This window comes from Macaca fascicularis, chromosome 3, assembly GCF_037993035.2.
Source record: "Macaca fascicularis isolate 582-1 chromosome 3, T2T-MFA8v1.1".
NCBI lineage: Eukaryota > Metazoa > Chordata > Mammalia > Primates > Cercopithecidae > Macaca > Macaca fascicularis.
Window position 1 is genome coordinate 53,720,400 of NC_088377.1, and position 22,839 is coordinate 53,743,238.

General features: G+C 47.3%; 1 protein-coding gene across 11 annotated transcripts in view; it reads right to left on the reverse strand.

Annotated features, from left to right (window-relative positions):
• Positions 1–22,599, reverse strand: part of LOC102140528 (general transcription factor II-I repeat domain-containing protein 2B) — a 61,864-nt gene extending 39,265 nt beyond the window's left edge. For 5 of the 11 annotated variants that reach the window (XM_045389744.3, XM_045389739.3, XM_074034819.1 and 2 more), the window contains exons 1-3: positions 22,417–22,599; positions 5,758–5,861; positions 1,996–2,134 (exon numbers count right to left, since the gene is read on the reverse strand). In XM_045389744.3, the coding sequence (XP_045245679.2) occupies positions 1,996–2,134; positions 5,758–5,856 (238 nt within the window). In that variant the 5' untranslated portion in view covers positions 5,857–5,861; positions 22,417–22,599. Of the gene's footprint in view, positions 1–1,995; positions 2,135–5,757; positions 5,862–20,155; positions 20,715–22,416 lie in introns of those variants that run through there. The other 6 variants (XM_074034813.1, XM_074034811.1, XM_074034816.1 and 3 more) reach the window with 2 other exon arrangements.
• Positions 22,600–22,839: the final 240 nt, after the last annotated feature.

Consider the following 22,839-nt stretch of genomic DNA (forward strand, 5'->3'; position numbering starts at 1 on the left):
CAGCTACTTGGGAGGCCAAGATGGGAGAGTCACTTGAGCCCAGGAATTTATGACCGGCCTGGGCAATATAGCAAAACCCTGTCTCAAAAAAAAAAAAAAAAGCCGGGCGCAGTGGCTCACGCCTGTAATCCCAGCACTTTGGGAGCCAGAGGTGGGCGGATCACCTGAGGTCAGGAGTCTAAGACCAGCCTGGACAGCATGACGAAACCCTGTCTCTACTAAAAAATACAAAAATTAGCTGGGTGTGTTGGCAGGCACCTGTAGTCTCAGCTATTTGGGAGGCTGAGGCAGGAGAATGGCTTGAACCCAGGAGGTGGAGGGTGCAGTGAGCCGGGGATCACGCCACTGCACTCCAGCCTGGCCGAAAGGGCAAAACTCTGTCTCAAAAAAACAAAAACAAAAACGAAAAACCTGCGGCCATAAAAAAGAAAGAAATCATATCCTTTGCAGTAATGTGGATGCAGCTGGAGGCCATTATCCTATGTAAATTAACGCAGGAATAGAAAACTGAATGCCACATGTTCTCACTTATAAGTGGGAGCCAAACCTTGGGTACACATGGACATAAAGATTGGAACAATAGACACTGGAGACTCCTAGAGGAAAGAGGGAAGTGGGGGCAAGGGTTGCAAAATGAACTATGGGGTGCCATGCTCACTACCGCACCCCAAACCACAGCATCACGGAATATACCCATGTAACAAATCTGTACACATACCCCCCGAATCTAAACTAAAAGTTGACGTTATTGAAAGAAAAGAAAATATAAAAAGATTATCACACCAATTTCAGAACAGGTTCATTACAAGATGAATACTAAAGAGAATATTTGCGACAACGAAATTAACATGCAACTACAAATCTTACAAAAATCTACAAGTAAATTTCAATGATTAGAAATTCAACTGGCATCTGACGTTAATGAATTGGGAATACCCTTCTTGTGTAGCAACTACACACTGACTGTATTCTTTAAAGATGGCTTCATTTTTAAATCTATCTTCTTGATAGTGGAGACCTTAATTTGGGAACTTGGAAATAAATTTGAATCAATCTATCACTCAATTCCCCCCTCTCTTTATCTATCTATTCTATCATCTATCTATCTATCTATCTATCTATCTATCTCCCTCCTCCTGAGGCAGGAGAATGGCTTGAACCCAGGAGGGGGAGCTTGCAGTGAGCTGAGATCGCGCCACTGCACTCCAGCCTGGGCGACAGAGCGAGACTCCGTCTCAAAAAAAAATAAAAAAATAAAAAAATAAAAACATAAAAATAAAAAGAGGAAAAAAGGAGTAATTGTATAATGGTTATTAACAGGCATTAACACACAACAAGCTCTGGAAAAGCTTTTCCCCTTCCTTTGGAAAGGACTAAAGTAACAGTATTTTGTAAAATGTGTGCTTATTTTAGGAATTAAAGATAATTTGTTCTATGTCCTTGAAATTTATTCTAAGAAACCAGAGTACTGGCCGGGCGCGGTGGCTCAAGCCTGTAATCCCAGCACTTTGGGAGGCCGAGACGGGTGGATCACGAGGTCAGGAGATCGAGACCATCCTGGCTAACACGGTGAAACCCCGTCTCTACTAAAAAAATACAAAAAACTAGCCGGGCGAGGTGGCGGGCGCCTGTAGTCCCAGCTACTCGGGAGGCTGAGGCAGGAGAACGGCGTGAACCTGGGAGGCGGAGCTTGCAGTGAGCTGAGATCCGGCCACTGCACTCCAGCCTGGACGACAGAGCCAGACTCCGTCTCAAAAAAAAAAAAAAAAAAAAAAGAAAAGAAACCAGAGTACTGCTGAGGACCTAGCACAAAATAAAATGACAATTTGTCTTGGGCTCTGCAGTGTTAAGCAGTGTTTATTTGGTAAGCTGAATCCAAGAAGATGTGTTAGGATCCTTTCTAGGAGAATGCTTAGGATATCTTAGAAGACTACGGAAGTCTTGCCTGCAATCCTTTGAGATTGGGAATACAAAGGATAAAATTACAACACCTACAGTATTTTGCAAAATCTTTCTGAAAATCCGTCCTGGCATTAACAAAAGCGCATCCTCTCTCGGTTCCGACGACAAACACGTCTGTTTCGTACACTGCGATGCAGGCCACTTCTGCCTTGGACTTGGCCAGTTCTTTACACTGAAACAGAAACAAAAGGGGATGTATTATCTACAAGGGCAGATCCAAGTTCGCGGTGCCTGGGAGGCCTGCTTTAAGAATACAAAATTAGGGCCGGGCGCGGTGGCTCACGCCTGTAATCCCAGCACTCTGGGAGGCTGAGGTGGGCGGATCACGAGGTCAGGAGATTGAGACCATCCTGGCTAAGACGGTGAAACCCCGTCTCTACTAAAAATACAAAAATTAGCCGGGCGTGCTGGTGGGCGCCTGTAGTCCCAGCTACTCAGGAGGCTGAGGCAGGAGAATGGCATGAACCCGGGAGGCAGAGCTTGCAGTGAGCCAAGATCGTGCCACTGCACCCCAGTCTGGGGGACAGAGTGAGACTCCGTCTCAAAAAAAAAAAAAAAAGAGGACACAAAATTAGGTTGGGCGCGGTGGCTCACGCCTGTAATCTCAGCACTTTGGGAGGTAGAGGCAGGAGGATCACCGGGTCAGGAGATTGAGACCGTCCTGGCTAACAAGGTGAAACCCCGTCTCTACTAAAAATACAAAAAAAATTAGCCGGGCGCGGTGGCGGGTGCCTGTAGTCCCAGCTATTTGGGAGGCTGAGGCGGGAGAATGGCGTGAACCCCGGAGGCGGAGCTTGCAGTGAACCGAGATGGCGCCACTGCACCCCAGTCTGGGGGACAGAGCGAGACTCCATCTCAAAAAAAAAAAAAATTTAAGTAGCAAAAGGAATATTTATTTATTTTATTTTTATTTTTATTTGTCTTTTGAGACAGAGACGGAGTCTTGCTCTGTCGCCCAGGCTGGAGTACAGTGGGGCAATCTTGGCTCACTGTAAGCTCCATCTCCCGGGGTCACACTATTCTCCCGCCTCAGCCTCCCAAATAGCTGGGACAACAGGCACCCACCACCAGGCCTGACTAATTTTATTTTTTTAATTTTTAGTAGAAATGGGGTTTCACCGTGTTAGTCAGGACGGTCTCGATCTCCTGACCTCATGATCCTCCCACCTTGCCTCCCAAAGTGCTGGGATTACAGGCGTGAGCCACCGCACCCAACCAGAATATTTATTTAGAATGAGAAAAATCACCGAGAAAGGAAACCAAAACAAATCAAGCAAACATCATAAACATCATAAAACCCAAAGAACATATTTTTATTGACTGCCTGACGTGGGTCTCCAATACGATTTTTCCCTACATTTTTGGCTGCAGACTTTCTGGTTACCTCTTCATATACACAGGCCTTGTATTTATTTATTTATTTATTTATCTATTTTTTTTATTTTTATTTTTTTTGAGACGGATTCTTGCTCTGTCACCCAGGCTGGAGTGCAGTGGCGCTATTTCAGCTCATTGAAACCTCTGCCTCAGCCTCCCACGTTAGCTGGGATTAAAGGTGCCTGCCACCACACCCAGCTAGTATTTTTGTATTTTTAGTAAAGACGGGGTTTCACCAAGTTGACCAAGCTGGTCTCAATTCCTGACCTCAGGTGATCAAGCCATCCTCCTCGGCCTCCCAAAGTGCTGGGATTATAGCCACCACACCCTGCCTCCTTTTCTTTATAATATTTTATTTACTGATAAGAAACACACACATAGAATTTATTTTTTTTTTTTTTTAAAACAAGGTTGCACTCTGTTACCCAACCTGGATTGCAGTGGTGTGATCACAGGTCACTGCAGCCTCGACCTCCTTGGCTCAGATGATCCTCCCACCTCAGCCTCCCAAGCAGCTAACAATACAGGCATGCGCCCCCATGCCCAGCTAATTTTTGTATGTTTAGTAGAGATGGGGTTTCACCATGTTGACCAGGCTGGTCTCAAACTCCCGAGCTCGTGATCTGCCTGCCTCGGCCTCCCAAAGTGCTGGGATTACAGGCATGAGCCACCACACCCAGCCTAAAAATTTTTTTAGTAGAGACAAGGTCTTGCTATGTTACCCAGGCTGGTCTCAAAACTCCTGAGCTCAAGCGATCCTCTGGCCTCAGCCTCACAAAGTGGTGAGATTACATGAGATTACAGGTGTGAGTCACCCTGCCTACCCCTAATGCTTTCTTTTAAAATTAATTCCAACTTGCATGGTTTGTTGTTGTTGTTGTTGTTGTTGTTGTTTTTTAGAGTCAGGGTCTTGTGTTGTGTCGGCTGGAGTGCAGTGTGTCATGCTAGCGCACTGCAGACTTGAACTCCTGGGCCCGAGCAATCTTTCCACCTCAGCACCCCAACTAGCTGGAACTATGGCACCATCCCCTCTAGCTAACTTTTAAAAAATAGTCTTGTAGAGACAAGGTCTTACTATGCTGCCCAGGCTGGTCTCCAGCTCCTGGCCTCAAGCCATCCTCCCACCTTGCCTCCCAAACCGCTGGGATTACAGGCTGACTACACTAATTTTGATCACTCGAATGATGTGGTGTCTGTTAGATTTCTGCACTGTAAAGTTACTGATTTTCCATTTTTAATCAATAAATATCTTCTGATCAGATACTTTGGAGTTATGTAAATTTCTCATCAAATTTTCACCCACCAGGTAAAGTTTACCTTTTGGGTGTAAATAGATATATAGAAATAGGTTATTTACTTTTTTTTTCTTGAGACAGAGTCTCACTCTGTTGCCCAGGCTGGAGTGCAATGGCACAATCTCAGCTCAATACAACCTCTGCCTCCTGGGTTCAAGTGACTCTCGTGCCTCAGCCTCCTGAGTAGCTGGGAATACAGGCGTGTGCCACCACACCCAGCTAATGTTTGTATTTTTAATAGAAACAGGGTTTCACCATGTTGGCCAGGCTCGTCTCCAACTCCTGACCTCAAGTAATCCACACGCCTTGGCCTCCCAAAGTGCTGGGATTACAGGCATGAGCCACTGCGCCTGGCCTGTTTACTTTTGAATTTAGATTTTTAAAATATTCTCAAACATGGTAAAAAAGGTTACCATTCATTACATTTCAGTTCTGGGAAGCTTAAGTTTATATAATTGCATCCATAATGTAATATACAAACACATAAATAATCTGACAAGCCCATTATCCTCTACAAAGAATACCCTTATATAGATGTCAGGCAGAAGGCAAACATCAAAAGTGATACTGAAGCAGCCGGGCAGTGGCTCACACCTGTAATCCCAGCACTTTGGGAGGCCGAGGTGGGCAGATCACCTGAGAGGTAAGGAGTCTGAGGCCAGCCTGGCCAACATGGTGAAACCGTCTCTCTTAAAAATACAAAAAATTAGCTGGGCGTAGTGGCGGGCACCTGTAATCCCAGCTACTTGAGAGTCTGAGGCAGGAGAACTGCTTGAACCTGGGAGGCAGAGGTTGCAGTGAGCCGAGATCATACCACTGCACTCCAGCCTGAGCAGCAGAGCAAGACTCCGTCTCAAAAAAAACCAAAAAAACAAAAATTAGCTGGACGCGGTGATGGGTGCCTATAATCCCAGCTACTTAGGAGGCTAAGGCAGAAGAATTGCTTGAACCTGGGAGGCAGAGGTTGCAGTGAGCCGAGATCGAGCCACTGCACTCCAGCCTGGGCGACAGAGTGAGACTCTGTCCTGAAAAAAAAAAAAGGGGATACTAAAGTGTTTCATGATTCTGTCGTTTCGACAATGATCCATCTATGGAATGTCAGACAAGTGTCAGGCTGTCTCACCATGGACTCGAGGGCAGACACGAGGAATGTCACCACCATCCTGCTCTCTGAGGAGGACTCTTCTTCAACGGGCAGGGTGGACACTGCTACCTGGGCCATGATCCCTGTGCAAGAGAAGCAATAAGAAAGTGGCAAAAATTCAGAGTCTGAAACCCACATTTAGAGCTGTGAGGGTGCTCACAAAAGATCTAGTTCAAACTTTCCTCTCGAGGTGAAGAAACTGAAATGTAAAGGCATTTAGTGACTTGCCCATGAGCTCCTGAATAGTAATGCTAACTTATTTTATTTTGAGACAGGGTCTTGCTCTGTCACACAGGCTAGAGTGCAGTGGCACAATCACAGCTTACTATAACCTCTGCCCCCTGGATTCAGTCGATCCTCCCACCTCAGCCTCCCCAGTAGCTGGGACTACAGGTGAGCACCACCACACCTGGCTAATTTTTGTAGTTTTTGTAAAGATGGGTTTTTGCCATATTACCTAGGCTGGTCTCAAACTCCTGAGCTCAAGCAATCTGGCTTCCTTGGCCTCCCAAAGTGCTGGGATTACAGGTGTGAGCCACCGTGCCCAACCCTGCTTTCTATTTTTTTTTTTGGACACTGAATTTCACTCCTGTTGCCCAGGCTGGTGCAACGGCGCAATCTCAGTTCACTGCAACCTCCAACGCCTGAGTTCAAGTGATTCTTTTCTGCCTCAGCCTCCTGAATAGCTGGGATTACAGATGCCTGCCACCACACCCAGCTAATTTTTGCATTTTTAGTAGAGACAGGGTTTGCCATGTTGGCCAGGCTGGTCTCGAACTCCTGACCTGAGGCGATTCGCCTGCCTTGGCCTCCCAAAGTGCTGGGATTACAGGTGTGAGCCACCGTGCCCAGTCAACTTTCTTTTTAAAAAACTATTTATTTATTTAGACAGAGGGTCTTGCTCTGTCGCTCAGGCTGGAGTGCAGTGGCGCAATCTCAGCTCACTGTAGGGTCCCAAGCAGCTGGGACTACAGGCACACACCATCACACCTAGAAAAATTTTTTTTTTTTTTTTTTTTTTTGTAGAGACAAGGTTTTGCCATGTTGCCCACACTGGTCTTAAATTCCTGGTCTCAAGTGATCCGCGATCCGCCTGCCTCGGCTTCCCAAAGTGCTGGGATTACAGGCATGAGCCACCATGCCTAGCCTTTTTTTTCTTTTTTGGCGGGGGTCGGGGGGCGGTACAGAGTCTTACTCTGCCGCCCAGGCTGGAGTGCAGTGGCACAATCTCGGCTCACTGCAACCTCTGCCTCCCAGGTTCAAGCGATTCTCCTGCCTCAGCCTCCCAAGTAGCTGGGGTTACAGGCTCCCACCACCACGCCTGGTTAATTTTTGTATTTTTAGTAGAGACGGGGTTTCACCATGTTGGACCAGGCCAGTCTCGAATTGCTAACCTCAAGTGATCTACTTGCCTAGGGCTCCCAAAGTGCTGCGATTACAGGCGTAAAGCCACCGCACTCAGCCTTTTAAATTTATTTTTATGCTAACTTTACAGCATATATTTTCCACTAAACCTACACATGGCCTCCCCATAAAACAAACTCAGATATTATGTGACAGGAGCATGCTCTTTCTCAGATGAGGAGAGGAGGATTCGTATCTTACTGATCCAATGATGTTTAGTCAGATTTCAGCATGGTTGTGACAGCTACCATCCTGTTTCATTTGCACATAGAAAGGATATAATGGGTTTGTGTACTAAAGATAGGAAGAGAAAATTCCTTCTTTCCCTCTTCCCTTTGGACTTCTTTCTCCTAAAAGCTTACTCTAAATTTTGCCAAGCTTTTTTTTTTTTTTTTTTTTTTTTTAGCTTTTTGTTTGTTTGTTTTGTTTTTAGAGACAGGATCTCACTCTGTCACCCAGTCTGGAGTGCAGTAGCACAATCATGGCTCGCTGCATCCTCCAACTCCCAGGCTCAAGTGATCCTCCTGCCTTACCCTCTGGAGTAGCTGGGACTGCAGGCATGTATCACCAGACCCAGCTATATTTTTAAACATTTTTTTTTGTAAAGATGGCGTGTTGCTCTATCGCCGAGGCTGATCTCAAATTCCTGGGCTTAAGCCATCCTCCTGTGTTGGCCTCCTTAAGTGCTGGGATGACAGGCGTGAGCCACTGTGCCTGGCTGATACATTTTGCCAAGCTCTAAATGAAGTTAGCTTTAAGAAATTTCTTTGAAAAAAATTATCTGAAATCTTAAAAACAACTTTTTGAAATGGAACATGCAAAAAAAAAGTACCCGTCAGCTACCATCATATCCCTCCAGTATTTGACTGAATTCTATTTGTAAGCAAAACACAAATAGATCACATGAGGGTACATGTAGAAGACAGAAGGTTTTTTTTTCTTTGAGTTTTGCTCTTGTCAACCAGGCTGGAGCGAAGTGGCGCGATCTCGGCTCACTGCAACCTCTGCCTCCCAGGTTCAAGCGATTCTTCTGACTCAGCCTCCTGAATAGCTGGGATTACAGGCAGCCACTACCACACCCAGCTAATTGTTGTATTTTTAGTAGAGACGGGGTTTCATCATATTGGTCAGGCTGGTCTCGAACTCCTGACCTCAGGTGGTCTGCCCGCCTTGGCCTCCCAAAGTGCTGGGATCATAGGCGTGAGTCACTGGGCCCAGTCAAAACTAAAGATTTAAGGGAGCGAAGTGTGGAGGTTACATGGGGTTATTTGGAAATATTCACAAACGTCTCTTTCAGATCATGTGGTTTGATTTCTTACCCACTTGAATGTGGTGTGGCCACATAACTTTCGTGGACGGAGGATGTCAGGGAAGTAAATTTACTTTGCCACACTCTCTCTTCCTCCTCAGTGGCCACTGGGAACATTTCACATGGGACCGCCACAGCAGCCTGGGTTCCAAATTGCGGACAATGTGAAACACTCATAGCCAATGCACAACAGACTTTTAGTGCGACCAAGAAGTTAGTCTTTGCTCCTTTAATCCTCCAAAGTCTGGTGTCGTTTGCAACCACAGCACACCCTAGCCAGTCTGGACAGTTACGGAAGGTTGAAAAGAAATTCTAAAAATGCAACTATCTATCAAAATTCTTTGAAGACACTCGAGGATCCCTTAGAGTTAGAATCTTTCTGAGCACATTAGCTATGCTGAACCAGTAGGATGCAAATTGTTATTGTTAAAAATTTTTATAAATCTATGTATCTCTATTATTATTAAACAGAATGGTAGAGGGAGGGAAGGATAGGGAGAGATTTGGTTGTTTTTATGAGATGGAGTATCACTCTGTCACCCAGGCTGGAGTGCAGTGGCGTGATCTCAGCTCATTGCAACCTCTGCCTCCTGGGTTCAAGTGATTCTCCTGCCTCAACCTCCTGAGTAGCTGGGATTGCAGGCATGAGCCACCACACCTGGCTAATTTTTGTATTTTTGGTGGAGACGGGGTTACACCATGTTGGCCAGGCTGGTCTCAAACTCTTGACCTCAAGTTATCCATCCACCTCGGCCTCTCAAAGTGCTGGGATTACAGGTTTGAGCCACCACTCCTGGCCTGTTTTTGTTTGTTTGTTTGTTTTCAAGACAGCGTCTTGCTCTGTCACCCAGGCTAGAGTGTGATCACGGTTCACTATAGCCTCGACCTTCTGGGCACAGTTGATCCTCCCATTTCAGCCCCCAGGTGACTGGGACTGCAGGTGCATGCCACCACACTTGGCTAATTTTTGCATTTTTAGTAGAGATGGGGTTTCACTATGTTGCCCAGGCTGGTCTCCAACTCCTGGGCTCAAGTGATCTGCTCGCTTCCGCCTCCCACAGTGCTGGGATTACAGGTGTGAGCCGCCACGCCCAGCCAATATTGTTTTTCATAGCAAAGACTGTTCTGGCCACAGAGCTGGAGTCAGAAAAAGCAGCTCAATTGCCTCTCTGCTTTTTGGCTAAGTTGAAGAGTAGAAAAAGCAGCATCCAGCCAGGAGATGTGTAGGTCCTAGAAAGTCTTTTGTTGAGCATTCTAGATTCCACTCACCAAGCAAATGTACATCAAAGAATATGTAACGGCAAAGGTGTATTATGTTTCCATTCACTAGAACACTCCCTTAGATCAGCTCCATCCTTATTCTTTTGGAAGCTCAGAGAATTTCCATTCATAATCTTTGTTTTGTCTTTAGCATCCCCGGGAGAGAAAAGGGCGTAGAAGTATTCTTATTTTACAACTTAACAAGTTGTCCAAGCAAAGCTAGAACTTACAGCAGGACAATTTTTGCCTAGTGCTATTTCCACTTCTTCACACCTTCAGTTGCCATTGATCTATGACGTCATCACACTCAATGTGTATTAAGAAATGGGGCCGGGGCCGGGTGCGGTGGCTCAGGACTGTAATCCCAGCACTTTGGGAGGCTGAGGCAGGCGGATCACAAGGTCAGGAGATCAAGACCATCCTGGCTAACACAGTGAAACCCCGTCTCTACCAAATAAAAAAAATTAGCCGGGCGTGGTGGCGGGTGCCTGTAGTCCCAGCTACTTGGGAGGCTGAAGCAGGAGAATGGCATGAACCCGGGAGGCGGAGCTTGCAGTGAGCCGAGATGGCGCCACTGCACTCCAGCCTGGGTGACAGAGCGAGACTCCGTCTCAAAAAAAAAAAAAAAAGAAAAAGAAAAAAAGAAAGAAATGCGGCCAGCATGGTGGCTTACGCCTATAATCCCAACACTTTGGGAGGCTGAGGCGAGCGGATCGCTTGAGGTCGGAGTTCGAGACCAGCCTGGACAACATGGTGAGACTTCCTTCTCTACTAAAAATTAGTCAGGCATGGTGGTGGGCGCCTGTAATCCCAGCTACTCCGGAGGCTGAGGCAGCAGAATTGCTTGAACCCAGGAGGCGGAAGTTGCAGTGAGCCAAGATTATACCACTGCCCTCCAGGTGAGGCAACAGGGCAAGACTCCGTCCAAAAAAAAAAAAAAAATCCCAGCACTTTGGGAGGCCGAGGCAGGCAGATCACGAGGTCAGGAGATCGAGACCATCCTGGCTAACACGATGAAACCCCGTCTCTACTAAAAATACAAAAAATTAGCTGGGCGTGGTGGCGGGCGCCTGTAGTCCCAGCTACTTGGGAGGCTGAGGCAGGAGAATGGCATGAACCTGGGGGGCGGAGCTTGCAGTGAGCCGAGATCATACCACTGCACTCCAGCCTGGGCGACAGCGCGAGATTCCGTCTCAAAAAAAAAAAGGGAGACCCTACAGCAACAGCCCACAGGGCACCCTTGGTGATGAAGGTCCTATGTCATTATCAGAAATTTCAGGGCAGGCCGCGAGCCCTGCAGGATGGACAGCACCATGGGGACGATGACCCACTGGCCTTCTCCGGGCTTCCTGCTCTCTGGAAATGGGTGCATCCAGGTCACACCGGAAGTTCACTGTTCTTTGCTCGTCCCAAGGTTCCTTCCTGGGACGGTCCTTAGTTGAGACTATTCGTGGAGCCTTCCCTGCACCCTTCACTTGGGGACGGTTCCCTCTTTTCTCCTCTTTCCAGAAAGAAACTGCCATCAGGAGGTGGCATGAACAATGAACACCTGAGGAGGCATCGGGCCAGGCAGGTGATGCCAGTTTAGGAAACACCTGATACACTGGTCCCCATGGGACCACATGCCAGGAGAGCCATGGGCTGTCCTCAGGCATCTTGTTTATTGAAGAAGATACTAAATCAACTGCCTATTTATTTATTTATTTATTGAGACAAGGTCTTACTCTGTCACCCAGGCTGGAGTGCAGTGGCACAATCTCGGCCCACTGCAACCTCTGCCTCCCAGGTTCAAGCAATTCTCCTGCCTCAGCCTTCCGAGTAGCTGGGATTATAGGAACCTGCCATGGGGCCCAGCTAAGTTTTGTATGTTTTAGTAGAGACGGGGTTTCACCATGTTGGCCAGGTTGGTCTTGAACTCCTAACCTCAGGTGATCCACACGCCTCAGTATCCCAAAGTGCTGGGATTACAGGCATGAGCCACCGCGCCCAGCGTTATTTTATTTTATTTCGACATGGAGCCTTGCTCTGTTGCCCAGGCTGGAGTGCAGTGGTGTGATCTCAGCTCACTGCAACCTCCGCCTCCCGAGTTCAAGCCATTCTCCTGCCTCAGCTTCCCAAGTAGCTGGGATTACAGACACCTGCCACCATGCCCGGCTAATTTTTTGTGTTTTTAGTAGAGATGGAGTTTCATCATGTTGGCCAGGGTGGTCTTGAACTCCCGACCTCAAGTGATCTACCTGCCTTGGTCTCCTGAAGCCCTGGGATTACAGGCATGAGCCAATGCTCCTGATTGGCTTTTTTATTTTTAAGAGTCAGGGTCTCATACTGTCACCCAGGCTGGAGTGCAGTGGCTCAATCATGGGTTGCTGCAGCCTCCAACTCCTAGACTCAAGCCATCCTTGCCCCTCAGCCTCCTGAATCACTGGGATTACAACTGTGAGCCACTGCACCTGGCTCAACTACTTCCTATGATTGTTTCTTTCACTTCTGACCTTTTATGAATCCCCTCAACTTAAAAATCCAAAGGAATCACATATTATGTAATTCCATTCATATTAAATTTCTAGAATAGGGAAATCTATAGGAACTGAGACTAGATTAGTGGTTATTTGGGGTTGATAGCTAAAGGGTAGAAGGTTTCAGAGTGATGAAAATGTTCAAAATTGACTGTGATGGCAGGGTGTGGTGGCTCACGCTTGTAATCCCAGAACTTTGGGAGGCCGAGGCAGGCAGATCACAAGGACAAGAGATCGAGACCATCCTGGCCAACATGGTGAAACCTTGTCTCTACTGAAAATACAAAAATTAGCCGAGCGTCATGGTGCACGCCTGTAGTCCCACCTACTCAGGAGGCGGAGTTTGCAGTTAGCTGAGATCCCGCCACTGCACTCCAGCCTGGTGACAGAGCCAGACTCCATCTCACAAAAAAAAAAAAAAGAAAAAAAAAAATTGACTGATGATTGTTGTACAACTCTGTGAATATATTTTAAGAAACCACTGAACGGTACACTTTTTTTTTAATTGTCTTTTTTTTTTTTTTTGAGACGGGGTCTTGCTCTGTCTCCCAGGCTGGAGTGCAGTGGCACAATCATGGTTCACTGCAACCTCTGCCTTCTGGGTGCCTCAGCCTCCTGAGTAGCTGGGATTACAGGCGTGCACTACCATGCCCGGATAATTTTGTGTATTTTTAGTAGAGATGGAGTTTTGCCATGTTGGCCAGGCTGGTCTTGAACTCCTGAGCTCAGGTGATCCACCCTCCTCGGCCTCCCAAAGTGCTGGGATTACAGGTGTGAGGCACCGTGCCCACCACTATTTTTTAAATTTTTATTTATTTTTCTGACAGGGTCTCATTGTCACCCAGGCTGAAGTGCAGTGCCATGACCATAGTTGGAGCACAGTGGTGCAATCACTGTAGCCTTCACCTCCTGGGCTCAAGCAATGCTCTTGTCTCAGCCTCCAGGGTAGCTAAGACGACAAGCCTATGCCACCACACTCAGCTAATTTTTTATTTTTGTAAAGCAGTCTCATTATGTAGCCCATGCTGGTCTCAAACTCCTGGTCTCAAACGATCCTTCCACCTCAGCCTCCCAGAGTGTTGGGATCACAGGCATGACTTACCATGTACAGCCTGAACTGTATACTTCAAATGGGTGAATTGTATAAGTATGTGAATTTTATCTCAATAAAACAGTTTTAATTGTATTTATTTATTTGTTTTTGCGATGGAATCTCACTCTGTGCCCAGGCTGGAATGCAGTGGTGCAATCTCAGCTCACTGCAACCTCCGCCTCCCGGGTTCCAGCAATTCTCCTGCCTTGGCCTCCCAAGTAGCTGAGACTACAGGCTTGGGTCACCATGCCTGGCTAATTTTTGTATTTTTAGTAGACACAGGGTTTCATCACATTGGCCAGGCCAGTCTCAAACTCCTGACCTCAAGTGATCTTCCCTCCTTGGCCTCCCAAAGTGCTGGGATGACAGGGGTGAGCCACTGCGCCCGGCCAAAGAGATTTTAAAAAATCAAATAAAAGAGAGGTTGGATGGAAAAAAAGAAAATGAACATGTACCGAACTACATTCTACACGCCGATGCTTTTATAATCACCCAATTTAAAACTCACATACCCTCCAAGGGAAATATTATTTTCCGTGAAAGGACAGAGAGAGCATGGGATCCTGCTGGGGGGTGTACAGATGGTTTAAGGAATGGCAGAGGCTGCAACCGCAGTGGAGGAGCAGAAGGGCAAACAGAAGAAAGGCCCCAGGAGGGGAAAATAAGGCGGGTGACCACGTGTCCTAGGTGGGGCAGTCCCAGCCCATGCCCGCCCTGCCAGTGAAATTGTAACAGTGGTCTCTTCATTCTCAAGTGCCTGGAAGATGAATTATAAGATATTTATTTATTTATTTATTTATTTTTATTATTATTTTTTTTTTTGAGACGGAGTCTCGGTCTGTCGCCCAGGCTGGAGTGCAGTGGCCGGATCTCAGCTCACCGCAAGCTCCGCCTCCCGGGTTCACGCCATTCTCCTGCCTCAGCCTCCTGAGTAGCTGGGACTACAGGTGCCCGCCGCCTCGCCCGGCTAGTTTTTTGTATTTTTTAGTAGAGACGGGGTTTCACTGGGTTAGCCAGGATGGTCTCGATCTCCTGACCTCGTGATCCACCGGTCTCGGCCTCCCAAAGTGCTGGGATTACAGGCTTGAGCCACCGCGCCCGGCCTATAAGATATTTATTTATGGGTTGTTGTGTGAAATGCGCGCAGACACACACACACACACACACACACAATTACTAGAATCATGGCACCCCGCGTCCTTAAAACAACCTCCAAGCTCAGAGAGGTCTCTCGCTGATGCCGACCAAAAGGCAATCAAAACACCGATCTCTTAACTCAATGCTTAAGTCTGCGTACTTTATTTAGCATGAAGAAAAATGGTCAAAACAATCATGCAATCCATTTCCTGTGAGATTTTTAAAAAGATAAAAATTCTTTTTTTTTTTTTTTTTTTTTGAGATGGAGTTTTGCTTTTGCTGCCCAGGCTGGAGTACAGTGGCTTGATCTCAGCTCGTCGCAACCTCCGCCTCCCGGGTTCAAGCGATTCTCTTGCTTCAGCCTCCTGAGTAACTGGGACTACAGGCACGTGTCACCGTGCCCAGCTAATTTTTTGTAATTTTAGTAGAGACGAGGTTTCACCGTGTTAGCCAGGATGGTCTCGATCTCCTGACCTCGTGATCCGCCCGCCTCGGCCTCCCAAAGTGCTGGGATTACAAGCGTGAGCCACTGCACCCAGCCTAGTTTTTGTATTTTTAGTAGAGATGGGGTTTCACCATGTTGGCCAGGCTGGTCTTGAACTCCTGACCTCAAATTATCCACCCGCCTTGATCTCCCAAAGTGCTGGGATTACAGGCGTGAGCCACCTCGCCCAGCCTAACATAAAGGAAACAGTTTTTAAATAAAAATTCTTTTATCTGATGTAGACCAGACTAGATAAGGATATGTTTCATTTCTTTAATTATAAAGGTGAAATACTCGTTTATGTCACTTAATGTTTTTTTTCTGTACCCTGTAGAGCAGGGCTGACACACAGGTAGTGTGCTCAGAGTCAGCTAAAAATGATTTAATATTTAACTATAATTTTTTTATAGCAAAGTTCACCCTTTTCAGTGTACAGTTCTATGATTTTTTTTTTTCTTTTTTGAGACAGGGTCTCACTCTGTCACCCAGGCTGGAGTGCAGTGGAGCACTCTCAGCTCACTGCAACCTCCCCATCCCAGGCTCAAGCAATCCTCGTGCCTCAGCCTCCTGAGTAGCTGGGACTACAGGTGTATGCCGTCATGCCCAGGTCATTTTTTACATTTTTTTTTAATAGAGAGGAGGTTTCACCATGTTGCCTAGGCTGGTCTCGAACTCCTGACCTTAAGTGATCTGCTGCCTTGGCCTCCCAAAGTGTTGGGATTACAAGTGTCAGTCACCCCCCTGGCCCTTATGAATTTTGACATATATAAAGTCATATAGCTACTATTAAAATCAAGGTATAAAACAGTTCTGTCACTTCCAGAATTTTTTTTTTTTTTTTTTTTTTTTGAGACGGAGTCTCACTCTGTTGCCCAGGCTGGAGTGCAGTGGCGCAATCTCGGCTCACTGCAAGCTCTGCCTCCCAGGTTCACGCCATTCTCCTGCCTCAGCCTCCCGAGTAGCTGGGACTACAGGCGCCCGCCACCACGCCTGGCTAAGTTTTTTTTATTTTTAGTAGACAGGGTTTCACCGTGGTCTCGATCTCCTGACCTCATGATCCGCCTGCCTCAGCCTCCCGAAGTGCTGGGATTGCAGGCGTGAGCCATTGCACCCGGCCCACCCCTAGAATATTATACCACAGTAATCCCTAAACAGGCTCTGATGTCAAAAGTCTGCTATTTAACAAAAAAGAAAATAAAAATAAAAACACAAACAAAAATAGAAATTAAAAAATTGAAAAAAGAATAAAATAATAGGCAGGATGATACCAGGTGGAATTCAAAAAAAGATACTATCAGTTGGCGTCAACTATGCTACCAGTAATCATTGAAAAAACAAGTGTTTCATAATAATTATTATCATTTTTTGAGGCAGGGTCTTACTCTGTCACCCAGGCTGGAATGCAGTGGTGCAATCACAGCTCACTGCAGCCTCTGCCTCCTTGGGCTTAGGAGATCCTCCCACCTCAGCCTCCTGAGTAGCTGGAATCCCAGGCATGCACCACCATGTTCAGCTAATTTTTGTATTTTTTGTAGAGAGGGGGTTTCGCCATGTTGCCCAGGCTGGTCTCGAACTCCTGGGCTTAAGTGATCTCCTGCCTCATCCTCCCAAAGTGCTGGGATTACAGGTGTGAGCCACTGTGCTGGGCTGAGTGTTTCATAATTATTGTACTTTCTTTGCATTTTGTACATAACAACAAATGGAGGCAGGAATGTTGTCTTTTATATTTTATGATTTGGAACACAGCATGCATTAATAGAAAACTGAAAATAATGAAATATGACTATAAGCCAACACAGTGTTTCCCGTCCCAAGTACATTTTCCTGAGAAAATTTCACTGCACTCTAATAAAGCTCAAAATCCTTGACCGTAAGAACTTGTACCACAGAATAAAATCTCCCAAAGCTGATATAGTTATTAACCATTTTCCTACTCACATCTGAAGTGCCAGTACCATTTATTGAGATGACAGATTTTTACACAGTACTTAACTTTTTGCTCTTTTATTTTGAGATGGAGTCTTGCTCTGTGGCTCAGGCTGGAGTGCAGTGGTGCAATCTCAGCTCACTGCAACCTCTGCCTCCCGAGTAGCTGAAATTACAGGTGCATGCCACCACACCCAGCTAATTTTTGTATTTTTAGTAGAGACAGGGTTTCACCATGTTAGCCAGGCTGGTCTCGAACTCCTGACCTAAGGTGATCTGCCTGGCTCAGCCTCCCAAAGTGCTGGGATTACAGGCGTGAGCCACCGTGCCCAGCCCTTTTTGCTCCTTTAAAACTGTAGATGTAAACTCCAAAAACTTCCAAATCTCATTTTGTTTTCCCAGCAATCCTGGAGGACCTTCTGTCCTTCTAATGTAATATTTTACTAATGAAAAGCAAATACCTAGAAAAATCTCCAGCCTACAGGTCAAATCCAGACTGCAGCCTATTTTTGTAAATTAAGCTTTGTCAGAACACAGTCACATTCACTTGTTTACATCTTGTCTACAGCTGCTTTCCTGCAAAGGAAGGTTTGCATGCATGTGACAAAGACCCCATGTCCCCAAAGCCAAAAATATTTACTATCCTTACAAACAAGGTTTGCCCATCACTGATCTAGAATCTGTATCTATCCCTTACAACCTTTCATCGTTTGGAATGTCATCCACTCCCTTTATGAAAACTCTGAAATCTTGAAATAGTGGCCTGATTTATTTTTAAAAACTGTTCCTAGATTTTCCTTTCCAAAGGTTAATTTTTCAGGTTTTAAAGGGCTTAGATTTCTGGTTTTGTTCTGGTTTTCAGACAGTCTCGCTCTGTCCTCCAGATCGAAGTGCAGTGGTAAGATCACAGCTTACCATGAACGGCTAATTTTTTGATTTTTGATTTTTATTTTTTTGTAGAGACAAGGTTTCACTATGTTGCCCAGGCTGGTCTTAAACTCCTAGGCTCAAACCATTCTCCTGCCTCAGCCTCCCAAAATACTGGAATTACAGGAATGAGACACTGCGCCCAGACTCAGGGCTTGTTTTCTGTTTTGTTTTGCTTTTTTCTTTTGAGACAGGGTCTTGCTCTATCACCCAGACTGGAGTGTAGTGGCATGATCATAGCTCCCTACAGCCTGGGATTCCCAAGCTCTAGTGATCTTCCCACCTCAACCTACCAAGTAGCTGGGACCACAGGCGCACACCACTGTACCCACCTAACTTTTGTATTATTATTACTTTTTTTGGTAAAGATGGAGTTTTGCCATGTTGCCCAGGCTGGTCTTGAACTCCTGGACTCAAGCAATCCTCCTGCCTCAGCCTCCTAAAATGCTGGGATTACAGGCATGAGCCATCACACCCAGCCACAGGGCTTAGTTTTAATTAATAAATTCTACCTGCTTCACAGCTCAGTCTACAAGTACAAACTCAAGAGTACACGATTCACCATACAACAAAAATGTATTAAGCATCTGCAATGTAAAAACGTATACTAGTGGCCAGGCGAGGTGGCTCACATCTTTAATCTGGGAGCCAGAGGCGGGCAGATCACCTGAGGTCAGGAGCTCCATACCAGCCTGGCCAACATGGTGAAACACTGTCTCTACTAAAAATACAAAAAAAAAAAAAAAAAAGGACAGGTGTGGTGGTGGGCGCCTGTAATCCTAGCTACTTGGGAGTCTGAAGCAGGGAGAATTGCTTGAACCCAGGAGGCGGAGGTTGCAGTGAGCCAAGATCATGCCATTGCACTCCAGCCTGGGCAACAAGAACAAAACTCTATCTCAAAAAAAAAAATTAGCTGGGCATGGTGGCACGCTCCTGTAATCCCAGCTACTCAGGAGGCTGAGGCAGGAAAATCTCTTGAACTCAGGAGGCAGAGGTTGCAGTGGGACGTGATCGTGCCACTGTTACTTCAGCCTGGGCGACAGAGCAAGACTCCGTCCCCACCCCCCAAAAAAATGTATACTGATGGCAAGGAGTGTAGGGGAATCACAAGCAATACAGTAAAAGAAGCCAGACACCCGTGAAATGGCCCCAGGGCATGTAGGAATGCAGATGAATCAACTGGGAGGACAAGAGAAATGAAGGGCCAGGAGTCTCCCCCTTATCTTTGGGGGACTCGTTCCAAGACCCTCAGTGGATGCTTGGAACTGCGAATAGTGCCAAACCCTAAATCTATTATGTTCTTTTTTTTTTTGAGATGGAGTCTCACTCTGTCACCCAGGCTGGAGTGCAGTGTCGTGATCTGGGCTCACTGCAACCTCTGCCTCCCAGGTTCAAGTGATTTTCCTGCCTCAGCCTCCCGAGTAGCTGGGATTACAGGTGTGCACCACCACGTCCGGCTAATTTTTGTATTTTTAGTAGAGACAAGGTTTCACCATGTTGGTGAGTCCAGGCAATAGAGTGGGACCAGCCCGGCAACATAATGGGACTGCCTCTACAAAAAAATTAAAAATTAGTCAGGTGTGGGGGTGCAGGCCTGTGGTCCCAGCTATTCAGGAGGCTGAGATGGGAGAATTGCTTGAGCCCAGGAGGTCGAGGCTGCAGTGAGCTGTTATCCCACCATTTCAACAGGGCGAGACCCTGGGCAACAGGGCAAGACTCTGTCTCAAGAGAAAAAAAAGAAGGCCCGCCAGGCGCAGTGACTCATGCCTGTAATCCCAGCACTTTGGGAGGCTGAGGTGGGTGAATCACCTGAGGTCAAGATTTTGAGATCAGTCTAGCCAACATGGTGAAACCCCATCTCTACTAAAAGCATAAAAATGAGCTGGGCGTGGTGGTGCACGTCTGTCATCCCAGCTACTCTGGAGGCTGAGGCAGGAGAATAGCTTGAATCCAGGAGGTGAAGCTTGCAGTTAGCCGATATCGCAATACTTCACTCCAGCCTGGGTGACAGGGCAAGACTCTGTCTCAAAAAAAAAAAAAAAAAAAAAAAGGCAAAGGTGACAGGTATAGAATTTTCAACTTGCATCAGGTCAGCATTCAATAAGTTCTGGATTTTGGAACAGATCAAATTTTGGATTTTTGGATTAGAGATGTTCAACCTGTACATACACACCTATGATGAATTTTAATTTATAAATTAGGCACAGTAAGAAATTAACAATAATAAAATAGAATAAGTATATTAAGTACTGTAATGTTATGTGAATGTGATCTCTCTCTCGATCTCTCTCTCTCAATATAACTTGTTGTAACGTACTTACCCTTCTTCTTCTTCTTGTAGTGATGTGAGAATCTATGCCTGAATCTGTGTAACCATCCCTTACTCGCAGTAAATGGCTTGGTGTCAGTTTCAGAGCATCCCTTGCTGAAGTCTTGGTATAGGCTCAAGGCTTTCTGGCGCAACACGTTGCTGTCAATGGGAACACGTTTTCTGTTCATCTCTTCCACCCACAAATGCAGTGCCTGTTCCATCTTAACTAAGCACTTATCACGCACCGTGGCCGTCACTTTAGCAGTTGGAGGTGAGACAGCAAAACTAGCACGAATCTCTTTTTCCTTCTTCACAATTTCACGGATGGAAGATTCATTCTTCCCGTAGATCTTAGCAACCTCAGCATAGGATTTTTTTTCTTTCCTGATTAAGTCGAGAACTTTCACCTTTTCACTTAGAGGAAGCACTTTACGGCTTCTCTTTGGCCTATCCAAATTCCCAGCATCACTACTCTTGTGCTTTGGGGCCATTATGACGGAAAATAAGGGTGACTTGAACACATACACTGGGACACTGTGACGGTCGATCTGATAACCGAGCCAGCTACTAAGTGACTATGGGTGCGGAGCGCCCACAGCGTGGGGACGCTGAACAAAGGGGACGATTCACTGCCAGGCTGCACAGCGCGAGATTTCATCACAGCGTGCAATTTAAAACTTATAAATTGTTTATTTCTGGAATTTTCCATGTAATATTTTCAGACCACGGTTGACCTCCGGTAACTGAAACAGCGGGTAAGGGGGGAAAACTGTACTTCCAGGTTCCGCAGCCTGAGAATGAGAGAAGGGACTGTGCAGGCTGAAGGCGTGGGGGAAGAGCCAGGGCCCTGGGGAGCAGACGTCAGGGACCAAACAGGCAGACAGGCAGGAAGAACCGTGACCCACTCCAAATCGCCACTGAAGATTGATCCCAACTGCAGGCTGGTGCCAAGCCCCGCGTCCACGGAAGTCACACAGCCTATGATGCCTTCCTCTCCAAATGGAAGCAAAGAGGAGAAAAGGCTGCTGGAGTCTTCAATTGCAGCCGTGAGCAATCTCCAACTGGACAGTTTCCAAGCTTATATCTAGACATCTGCTTACTTCAAATTACCAGCACGAAACTAAAACACGATTTTTTATTTTCCTTAAAACACAAAGCTTGGCCCAGCAATTCCAGTCCTTGGTATACACCTATGAGAATTGAAAACAAATGTCCGCACAAAAACGTGTACACCAATGTTCATACCAGTATTATTCATAACAGCCAAAAGGTGGAAATGACCCAAATAGCCATCAATGGATGGAAAATCAAAATGCTGTGTATTCATATCATGGATTTTTATTCAGCCATAAAGAAGGAAAGAAGCCAGACACACGAAAAACTTGGGATGATTCTATCCACACGAAATGTCCAGAATAGGCAAATCCATGGAGACAAAAGTGATTGCCAGGGGCTGGGGGTAGGAACAGGGTGGGGACCGGGGAATGACGGCCTAATGGGATTGGAATTTCTTCTCCTCGGGTGCTGAAAACGTTCTGCAATTAGTGGCAAAGGCTGCACAACTCTGTGCACTGAATTATTCACTCTTAAAAGGTGAATTTTACAATGGATCTCAACGACGCTGTTATTAAGAAACAAGAAAGCGTGGGCTTGAGGGGTGGAGAATACAGCCCTGCGAAACTTTTTCCCCCTGGAACTGGAAACCAGAATTGCAACGGGAAATTCCCGGGCCTCGGCCTTTTTCCTTGGGAGTCTGGATTGGTTTTTCGCCAACAAACAGATCCCCGGAGACCGTCGCGAGGACCGTATAGACGGACAAAACCCACAACCTGGGCCTCTGGGCGCGCGTGACGTCAGGGGGCGGATCCCAGGCGCAGTTGCGAGGTAACAGCGGCGGCCCCGCCCCCTCACCTAACCAATCAAGCGCGCCCGCACGCAGCGCGAGAGCCCCACGTACGCCGGGCGGAGCGTGACGTCACGCACACCCCCCCGCTCGGCCAATCAGGAAGGAGAGGGATGCGCGCTCCGTGCGTAGGACCATTGCCCCCGCGGCAAGGCTTCCCCGCCCCCACCCTCACACCTCTGGTCCTGCCCGTGGGGACCGGGGTTCGGGGGGGGCCTCGCCTCGGGGCGCCGGGGTGTGCCGGGGTGCTACCTCCCGCTGCGGCCGGGTGACCTCCCTTCCCCAGGCCCTCGGGAGTAGGACGTTAGTGCCTCCGAAAGGCAACCCGCCCTTAATGGCGGCGGCGGCGGCGGGGGCGGGGTACGCACCTGAGGGCGCCGGGCCGCGCCGGGCCGGCCGCGGAGTCAGAGGCCTGGGCCACCTGGGAGCGGCCGATGGCCGAGGGCTGCGGCCGGGAGCCCTGCGCGGGGGACGAGCACGCTGCGGGGCGTGTGGGCGGCGGCCGAGGCCCCTGCTTGCCACTCGCCCTCCTTTTTCTCTTTCTTTCTTTCTTTCCCCCCCTTTTCCCCCCTTTTTTTGTTTGCTTCCTGGAAGGCAGCCTCGACTCGTGTGTCCGCAGCGCCCCAAGTGGGAGTCGCCGTTTCCGGTGCTGTCGAATCCAATTTAGCCGCGCTGTGCATTTGCTTGGAGGCGTGCAGCCTGGTCCCCCGAGGTCCAGACCCGCTCAGCCATCGCTGATTGTGGCATGGATTGCTGGCGGGGCCTTTCTCACCCCGGACACCGCCCTCAAA